The 10,807-nt window shown below is 37.2% G+C and overlaps 1 protein-coding gene across 1 annotated transcript in view; it reads left to right on the forward strand.

Moving 5' to 3' along the window:
• The window catches only part of SH3BP5 (SH3 domain binding protein 5), a 39,667-nt gene extending 31,089 nt beyond the window's left edge, over window positions 1-8,578 (forward strand). Inside the window, exons 5-9 of the mRNA XM_053466707.1 lie at window positions 918-1,048; window positions 3,450-3,492; window positions 4,096-4,312; window positions 5,976-6,236; window positions 6,749-8,578. Of these exons, the coding sequence (XP_053322682.1) occupies window positions 918-1,048; window positions 3,450-3,492; window positions 4,096-4,312; window positions 5,976-6,236; window positions 6,749-6,957 (861 nt within the window). The 3' untranslated portion in view covers window positions 6,958-8,578. The remainder of the gene's footprint in view (window positions 1-917; window positions 1,049-3,449; window positions 3,493-4,095; window positions 4,313-5,975; window positions 6,237-6,748) is intronic.
• The last annotated feature ends 2,229 nt before the right edge of the window (window positions 8,579-10,807 follow it).

The raw sequence follows: 10,807 nt of genomic DNA on the forward strand, positions 1-10,807 counted from the left end.
ACTTCATTATTCATTATGAAGGGCCAACACTGGCAAGTTTCTCCAACAAGAAAGGCTGAGCCGGCCCAGTATAATTTATAATTCAGTAGTTGCTGAGACTTTGAAGAAATTTGACTAATTTCACTATGCTTTAAATGAACAGCCAAGCTGTTTCTGCTTTCTAATGTTTAGTGACAACAACTGTGTTACAAGGAAAGCCATAAAGCAAGACTAAAAAGGAAAAGGAAGTGGAGGGAAGCTGAGAGAAAGGTCCATGTCCCATGTATGATGTATGAAATAATAGACCACTTTACCTAGGCGCTGCCTCATTATACCTCTGCTCTGTTGAGTTGAATTGCATTTAATGTCATAACGCAACCAGGGTATCGGGTGCATGCTGGGATATGAGCTTCTCAACACACAAAGCAGGTCATGTTAGTCTGAATCAGGAATTACAAATATCTTTGGGCAATTTCTGAGCCATTTTAAAGAATCCTCACACTATAATATGACCACTTTTAATTTATTTAAAGATCTTAGCAGTGCAATTCCAATTTTATACAACTCTATTTAAATCTTTACGACTGCTGTGTTTATCCTTTTGGAGTACCAGGCAGGCATGCAAACCATTGCAAAGGGACAGAAGGCCATTTGAGGACTCCCGGCAAATGACTAGCAAAAATTTAGAACCTGTTCCTTGGAAATTACAAATGATGGGTTTCAAATGAGCAAGTTAACAGTGAAAAAACAAGATAACCATACAAAAGAAATAAACTGTCTAATATCTGCTTCTCTTATTCATAGTCGTTACATGTTTGTGTCCATGTTGAGACCTATATGAGTGAAAAGAGGTTCTCAGAACCGCTCAAAATATATAACGTGGGTCACTGTGACCTGTACTTGAAATTTATTTATTTATGAACCTCTTTCTTTTCAAGGTCATGGAGGAAGAACAGAAGAAAACACGCAGTGAGCTGGTGCACAAGGAGACAGCTGCCAAATACAATGCTGCCATGAGCAGGATGAAGCAGTTAGAGAAGAAATTAAAGAGGACTATCAACAAATCAAAGTATGTCTCTTAAAGCCTGCTAATCGATATGAACTGGAAAAAAACTTTACAAAATACATCCAGCTCCCCAGCCAGGGGCTGTCCGCTCTGTTAGACATTGAGCCAGACATTTCAATGTGTGTTTGTATATGACATTAATAGCCACTTAGCTATCAAGGGTAGTTGATATATTTTTCTTTGGACCCGCATGTAAAGCTATATAAGCATTCGGGACGTCAAGTAAACTTGTATAGCTTTTATATCCACGTTGGCCCAAGAATCTGCATTAAGGGCTGGATTAAGTGATTACCGCAGACTCCTTTATTTGCTGGTTCTCTGCAAACTCTTTGTGATGAGTGTGTGTTGGAGGAGGCTAGTACGGTCTACGGTGGAGCACCCACAGTTTGTCTGCCGAGTGTGGTCCTGCCTTGACTTGTATTATAGTACACACTTTGCCTTTGAACTTTTATAATTGACTAAATGTTCACAAATGATTAAATTGCATATTTGCCTTTTAATGAGGACAAAGATATTTGAAGGTGTTACATGGCAAACCCATGTGTGACATCACATGTTCTTTAGTATTCAACCATCAGAAACCAGGATGTCAAGTATTCTATGATATACCCTACTACTAAGAAATGTATAAAAACACGGGTAAACTAGAATAAAAGACAAACCTTTTCTGTCTTAAAATATATATATTTTTTATATCTCAGGATTTTCCATGCTAAAATTAGACTACTTGCTCGTGTGGTGAAAATGCCCAAGAGGCGGTGTGTGGTTTTACGGTCTGTTTGTATACAAGTCCAAGCTATTAATAGAGTTTATTTTTGCCAACAAACCCATTTGTGCTAATTTGTCGATGATGTTAACTGTTGACTTCCTCTGACACTGAGTCACTGGCAGTCTAACGAGTAGTAAGTGGATTAGCGAATGAATGTTTGCAGCTGTTTTATGTTGTAACTAATTGCTGTGTGGATGTATAATAATCCCATATATTAATGAAAAAATCCAATCTAATATTCAATAAAAGGAGAGTTAGGAGGAGAGTTGTGATTTTAACTCTCACTTCATTATAATAATTGAATGTTTAAGGAGACATTGAAGAAATATCACTGATCAAAGTAAACAATTATACATATCCAGCCAAGCTCTTCCTGCAGCATAAGCTCTTCTTGGGTTGTCCCTCCATAATGTATAATGAAGTCAAGAATTCTCAACTCTGCTGCAAACTCCACTTTCAACTCAACTCTCTCCATTGTCTGGAGAAGTGTCTCTAAGAGGATTTGCTCCCTGATCTTTTTATTGCTTTTCTCGTTTACCTCTGAAACTGCAAAGAACTATACCTGTAAATCACAATTTGAGGTATCCTTTTTTTTGTAGTTTGTTCTTTGTTGGATTTTTAATTTTTACTTAGCTTGCGTCATCAGAAGATTAGTTCTGAAAAGATTTCAACAACACTGAAAGAAAATGGGTAAAACAACAAGGCCTTTGTCCCGGCTATTGACAAACACTATGTCTCTCAAAGTATAATAGGCTCCCTGTGAACTTTTCAGTCTGGATGATCATAACATGTAAAGGGGTCGCAATTCAACCAAGAGGTTAGGTTATTCATGTCATGTGAAATCTGATTTTTTTTTTCTCACTATTTTGTAAAGTGAGGGTTGGTACCCCTTTCCACAATTTTATTAGACACAAAATCCAGAGCTGCCAATTGATTGTTCTTACTATGGAATAAGTGTGTATAGAGGCCCCTATGAAAGCACTCAATGGGTTGGGTGGTATCATAAATGAAAATAATCGTTGGAACATCTCACATTGTAGTGTCCATTTTTTATATTATGATTAATCTGATCTAATGTTTTGAGCACTGGGGTAAAATAATATTTAAAGAGAATTATTTAAGATGGGGCAGAAACTTAAAAAAAAAAAAAAAAAAAAAAAATTCCCCTGACCTAAAAAGTTTCCTAGAAGCAATAATGCCAGAAAACACATTTTTTTTATGTTATAAATGCTACATCTATTTATAATGTCCCATGGGCTTTGTATATATACTTACACAAGGCCCGTGTGAGACTATCACTGTGAAGCAGTGTTCCCGATCCTTTCTTCAGCTCCTTGTGTGCGCCACTACTGTTTATCCTTGAAAACGTAGGGCAACCTGTTGTGAGAAATTTCACAATTGCGTTTATTTTATATTTTCGGGTCCTATTAAGGAAATTACAGTTATTATGGCACGGTTGCTATGTGTTTCTTGATAACCATTTTCTTCACACCACAATCCAAAATCTGCGTGTCCGTGTGACAAATTACATGGTGTGTAACCACTCGCTGGACCACATTCCCACTTCTAGGACTGGTTTTATCCCTGTTGACATAATAAAATTTAGGTGTTTTTTTTTTCCTTTTCTTCACGTAGGCCGTATTTTGAACTAAAGGCAAAGTATTACTTACAGCTAGAGGTATGTACTTGATTCTGCTTTTATTATATATTTTGTGAAGTATAGTAATGTAAAAATGTAAGTGATTTGGGCAAAAATAAACATTAACCAGTGCAGCCAAAAAAAAAACGCCCCCAAAACTCTATATGAATGTGAATTTGTAATTTAATATAAGCCAGGGGTGCAAAATCTTTCTTGGATACCTTTTAACACCTTTTGATCTGTATGTCTCTTGATTGCATATACCATGTGTTTTCTGTCTGACATTTTTTGACATAGAGACTGCATGTGCCCATCTTCCTAGATGTATAGGAAGGGAAGTAAGAATACCTTACGGCCTACACAGATCTCTTAATGCCCATTGACATGTACTACAGGCCATGACCTGATCTGAGCTTCTATGATGCGGGGGAAAGACCGGAGAAAATAGATACGTGCAGCTATACCTGCGCAGGGTTACCCTTCTTTCTAATCTTTCTGTTGATCTATAAACTCAGAATACATTTTTGTTCATTTTATGGCATTTACCGTTAACTTGCCTGTAATTTGCCAGTTTCAGATTTGTTGTCCATTATATTTTCATATAAGCTACCAGTTGTTTACTCATTCTTCTACTCTCTTCAGCAACTGAAGAAAACAGTAGATGACCTTCAGTCTAAACTATCGCTGGCAAAAGGAGAATACAAGACCGCTTTAAAAAACCTGGAGATGATCTCCGACGAAATCCATGAGAGGAGGCGTTCCTCGGCCATGGGCCCCAGGGGCCGTGGTGTCGGCTCCGAAGGCAGTAATATGATGGAGGGTTTTTCTGCCTGCAAGCTGGACTCCGATACGATTTCCAGTAAGTATGTCAATGGTACTGCAAAGCGCATGCTACTGGATGGAAAGGTTTGTAAACCATGTATGCGTTATATATGTGAAACTCTTATAGTAATTAGTATGGGTTATGGGAGTTAGTATGGGTTGTGGCTGGGGGGTTGGGTTATCCATAGAGACCTTAGAAAACCTTTTTTAAAAAAAACACGTATCTTTTTATACATGTACTTTGTTGCATGTAAGTATAAACTAGATTATATTGATGTATTATACATACAATGTGCATGTATAAAACAATTCTTTTGTAGAGCAATCACCATAGCAACCAATAAAACATCTCTGCTGATTGGACCACTTTTAACACTGTATATCAGAATAGCTTTTTCTATATAACCTCCAATATGAGAACTTGCCTTGCATGAACCGCTGTTAAATAATCTATTTGTAATCGGACGCGGCCACGGGTCAACGTGTTCTTATCGTCTGGATGACTTTGGGTCTCTGTTTACTGAATTGCGATTATATTTCTCTTGAGAACGTGGTGTTCCTTCTGTGCTTTGTAGTTTGGTGACATAACAAAGCTTCCCACATACAGTTTCTCATAAAATTGTTACACTATAACCATTTTAATGTGAGATGGGACAGAAAAGCACCATCCTTTACACAGTTTAGAAAGCACAAAGCTTGTTTGTATACCCAAATTAGAAGTCAGAGGATTGTTTAATACATACTGACATATAACGGGATGTCCTGCAGGGGATTTCCAAAACAAGCATGTCTAGTTTCAGTTCCTGAAATGTACAGTGTTGTGAAAATGTATTAACCCCTTCTCGGTTTCTTCTATTGTTGCATATTTGTCACACCTAAATATTTCAGATCATCAGGCTAATCTTAACATTAAACAAAGATAACCCAGTAAATGCAAAATGCTGTTTTATGCATAGAAGGAAAACGGCTTTTCAACCATACCTGGCCCTATGTGAAGCAATTGCCCTCCTTAATTACTAAATCAACCAATTAAGCAAATTTTATTGATAATTGGGTTCAATTTCACTAGGCACACCCATGTATGATGACTGCCAGCCCTGTTAAATCTAAACATTAATTAAAAAACCTGTCTTGCAAAGTGAAGTAGGCTAAAAGATCTCAGAAAGCTGCACTTGGTGTCACGATCTAAAGAAATTCAAGAACAGATGCAAAAAAGAGTCATTGACATCTGTCAGTCTGGAAAGGGTTAAAAACCGGCCAAGTCCCCTCCAACAGATGAATAAAGACACACATGTTTAATTTTCTTACATAAAAATGGACTGATGAGCTTTTGTGGCCTATAAATCTCAGGCTCTCAGCGCACCAGAAAAAAAACCCTGTGTTTTCTACCTATTTTCTGTTTCTTTAGCATATTTATGGCCTTTAAGCCCCATCGTATCTGTGTCTACCCTGTACTGTCACCTACAAGGGCCTTGTGTGTGATCTGCAAGTATGTACTTCCCCATGTATTACATAAATTACCTAATTTAACGAGGGCTTGTAAGGAAATTATTTAGTTTTTGTTACCTTTGCTGTTGGGATTAGGCATTTTATCATGTGGTGGGATACATGGGTTGACATAAACTTGCTTTCTATGAATAGCAGACCTTGGCATGAAAAAAACTGGAAGTCCAGATAGAAAATGTATTTTGTTATTACAGTGACTTCAGATGTTTTTGATGAGGACAACCTCAGTAGTGTGATTTCTGAAGAAGATTCGGAGACCCAGTCTCTTTCCAGCTTCAGTTCTGGTCCAACGAGCCCCTCTGAGATCTCCAGCCCATTTCCGGCAGCACCTCGCCCTGGAAGCTTGGATCTATCAAGCCCGTTATCTCTGTCTGATTTTGGGCTTATATCACCTGTTTTGGGACCCCGCAGTGAGTGTAGTGGCGCATCCTCACCAGAGTGCGATATGGAAAGAGGTAAAAACAATTTAATAGCTCAGCTTATGTCACATAATGAAATAAGAAGTATGTTTTTGTATATTTGTCACAGTTTAGTTACTATGGAGGATAGGATAAAGAAATGGACACATCGGCATTTAAATCTCTAACCGTGGTCTACTCTATATATTGAAGTGAAGTACGTAGTATTTGAGTTTTCTGTATATGCAGCTGCTGTATATCTATTACAACATACCTTCTTGTCTAAAGTTCAGTTTATTTCCTCTTGTAGAAAAAATAGAGAATGGCATACTCTTTCATAGAAAAATGAAAGGGTCCTAGAAAGCTTAATGGGGGTATGCAACAGGGAGTCCTAACTGTTTATATAAGGTGGATCTCCAAATAGTTAAGTCAAAGAAAAATATTTGTTCTGTTCCTGGTATCCTTCCACATGCCGAAGGATGGGCCGGATGATTCATATCTGCCCTCAAATTCTTTCTATATCCTTGTATTAATTGTGCCTACTTTATTGTCTCCGTTTGTTTATCCAGGTAATAGAGCAGAAGGATCTGAGAGCAAAGCTCAAGACAGAATAAATAATAACAGCGGCACCAATAGGAAAGCCGCTGCATTGCCTCCTCTGGACAACAAGATGAAACGGCTGTCCTTGGAGAATGGAAATCCAAAGGATGAGTCCGGCACAGAGGGAAAGAAGTGTAACCGGTCCCAGATTTCAACTGTTTTAGTCAATGCGGTGTGAGCAACACGACAGACGAGAGGGTTGAAAATATGTGCCAACAACTTTTTTTCCAACAAGTGCGGCAACTTGTGTGGAATGCTGGGATTTATCCAAGATGGAGCGACAAATGAATGCCATGAGGCAGTGTGATAAAGGAAATGCAAGTGGCTTTGCCAGCAGGCAACCACTCTGCCTTTAGTCCTTATATACTGTAAGCCCTTGCATTTTAGGGAAGGTGGCGAAAATAAGCCATCGCTAGAGCAATAAATTGCAACAATTTACAGTCTGTGCCAAATGGACTCGAATCTTATATGGACAATTGTGACAAGGGGTTCCTTGCTACCGTAGGAATGCAATCTTCTGTAAGGATTGTCATCTCATTGTATTGTGTATGTATAGCATGAGGCAACTCTCATGACCATGGTGGTCACATTTTAAGAAATGTGGGTCATTATGAGTTACTGAACGGCTGATATGTAAAATAGCACTTTGTTTCTTTATAGCACATGAAGCTCACTGTGAAAGCAACTGTCCTGCGAACTTTAAATTCCCAACATTGATACATTTGATGATGCCTGAAGAATTAGCTTATCACATCACTTCAGACTAGGAGCCATCCACCCAAACATCCCATATAACCCCTTGTTTATATATATAAAATAATCCACATAATACATCTTTCACATGCCATACCCTGTCCTGTGGTCTTCATATAACCTGCAACAACATCAGGTACAGATGGTTGCGTTTATTCTCTTGGCCCATAGCTGCACAACTGGACCTAATGAAGGTTATTTCATACCAGTCATTAATGTATCTAACCCATTACCTTACTCTCTTTAAGTAGTCATTAGTGGTCATTGGACCAGCCTTCCTACCCTATTCTATCAGTTGAGGATCTGTACAGGTTCTGTATGCCACCAGATATTATTATTGGAAGGCGTAGGGTTGAGTATGTTGTGGACATTCATTTGTTGTGCTGTTGATTCAACAATGTACTTTATTTTGTACACCAAAATTTTGCATCATAACTTGAACAAATCTGATCTTAGAAGAACAAAGTCTCTAGAAAGCTTTGAGCTGTATTTAATGAACTGTACATTTGGAGTTTACATTTTTCTGCCATGTCATGTAGACTTACTGAGACTAAGACAAATTTCTACCATGTGCCATTAGGAATGATATATTCAGCTCTTTTCCTCAATACTTTAGTAGGCAAAAATGTATTTGGTCAAATGAAGGTCAGTTTTATATTTTGGTGCAAATGGAATATGCAAATTATGACGGTAAGACTCCAATGCCAACTCGTATACGCATATTCCTATCCTAGTTTTGTAGTTGGAATTACATTTTAGACCATGAGTGGGATCTCCGTTGTCCATGTTGTATGGTCTATGTGGGATTTTGTGAGGAAATATTTAGACAATGACGCTGTTTTTAGATACAGCAGAGTCCATGCTGCTGGTTTGTACATTATCCAATTTTGTTTTCTATGTCATAATGTTTTGGGTGTATCACGCTATTTAGTATTACAGGAATGTGATTCATTTTCCCTCTAGTGTCTTTGTTTTGTGTCGAGTCCAAGCCACAACTTGTGCATTTCTGCAGAAAAAGAAAGTATATTAAAGGGTGTTAAAAGCAACAGTGTGTTCCTGGTTCTTTGTAAATGCGTCTGATTTCCCAGATATTAAATAAACAACTAATTGGGGGAAATTGAAAGTCAGATTTCCAGGGGTTTTATTTATTTTTTTCATGGTTAACCCCAAAGGTGTTATATAGCCCTTTGATGTATTGTTCACAAACAACCACTCAATCCAGATATAGGATTACATTATTTGACTGTCTTTTGTGATAAATGTGATGTTGCGCATATTACAGGAACATAGCAGATAGAAACCTAAATTTACAAGAAAATGTGCTTTAAAAGAAAAAAAATATATAAAGTGTATACCAAAATGTGCAAATACACCAGGAGACACACAATCCTTAATGCACTTAGAAATGAAAATCCTAATTATGTTTTCATGCTGAACACATTCCTTAATGACGGATCTCTTAAACTAAAGAGCTTCATAAACCGTCTAGGGTGCTAGCAGACATCATCTGCCATATCAGAATTGGATCTCTCTACATGACATGAAAATGTTGGTAACGTTTTGTGGGTGTATGGACCAAATGTGGTGTTGTTGTCCAGTTGTGTTTGGTGGCCACCATTGAAGCCAAGTCCACTCTACAGTTAATTCTTCATAGTACATGAAAGGTGTTCCATTGATCCATTGCTCTTCATGCATAGAGCCAACCCTAATATTGAGTTTGCATGTGACCAATCCCTGTTTGTGAATGGATTCTTAATAAATTATTTATTTGAAATTGAATGTTAAAATGTCACCTACATGTACAACAACGCTAAAAGCTTAATCACAACCTACGTTGGATTGACTAATATACAGAAATAAGAGTAAGTAGAAGTATGCTTATAATAAATCGGGGCTTGAGTACCACCTTTACAGCTATAACAGAACAATTTTGTTTGTATCTGTTGTATCATGGCAATCCATAAAGAAAAGTCCTGATGATTCCAGAATGATTGCTCGGCTGATCAATATGTGCCACATGAAATAATAATTTCTAATGCAAAAGAAGCCAAATTTATTTTGCAGGTTAAAAAAAAAATATCAGGAAAGACTAAGGGATCTCAATATGTATAGCTTAGAAGAAAGAGAGGGGAGATGTGATGGAATCATTTAAACACATAAGGGGATTTAAACTAATTTCAAAGGAGAAATGAGGCTTAGATGTAATGTAAGGCATTTTCTATCAGAAGTGGTTGATGTTAATAATATATTAGAGAATAAGGTCCAATGACTGATTAGGTCTAGGTCTTCACAGTAGGAAAAATTAATATTTTTAAATTGTACATAATGACCTAGAAATGGGTATGGAAAATAGCATCTGTAACTAAAGTTTACTGCAGAGTGATTTGATTGAATATTTGAGAAAGGCAATGCTTTTATAGGATAAAACACACACTAAATATAAACTCAACTGAATCCAATGAGTTACGGCTCAAAAAGAACAATGTCAAGCAGCTAAACGGATATTGGCATGTCTTATAAAGGGTTTCAATGGAAGAGCGAAGAACAATGTTTTGCACAAACCATTAATCATTAAGTTGCAAATAGTAATAAGAACTGCCAGAAAATGTCTAAAAAAAATAAAGTTCAAATCCTGTATTGAAAGAAACAAAGAAAAAGTCTAAAAAGGGATCTCGGCACAACAAATACTGTATAGGACTGACTTACTTTTACTTCATGGAAAGAGGTAAATAACACCGATGATTACCTGTGAAAGTGGAAATGCAGATAGCGTGGGAAGATGCATATAATTAAGGTGCTGTTCCACTAAGACAAAATATTATTCATACTTTCTAGTGTGTTATGCAAATAAACCATAGCAGATCGGTTATCATTTTATAAGTATTTGGAAAAAATTAAGAAGGAAGCAACATTTTAGTTAATAAAATAGTTCTGAGAAATGTTTGGGAAATTAACAGTATTAACCCCTTCCGTACCAGTGATCCCCAGCGATCCGTAGCAGCCACTCCCCCTCAATTCAGTGCACGTGATCGCTTTGAAGCAAATCACGGAATTAAAATATTTAAATAAAACTGCGGTCTTCAAGGGAAGACGCAGTACGAGGACGCCGGTCCTGAAGGGGTTAAGAATGCTGGTTATTATTATTGTTTTATATAGCGCCATCAAGTTCCGTAGCGCTGTACAATGGGTAGACTGGACATAACAAGTAGCATGTAATATAACAAATTGACTAACAGAGACATAAGGTGAGGAGGGTTTTAAAGCTGTATTTAGTT

This window comes from Spea bombifrons, chromosome 5, assembly GCF_027358695.1.
Source record: "Spea bombifrons isolate aSpeBom1 chromosome 5, aSpeBom1.2.pri, whole genome shotgun sequence".
Lineage (NCBI taxonomy): Eukaryota > Metazoa > Chordata > Amphibia > Anura > Pelobatidae > Spea > Spea bombifrons.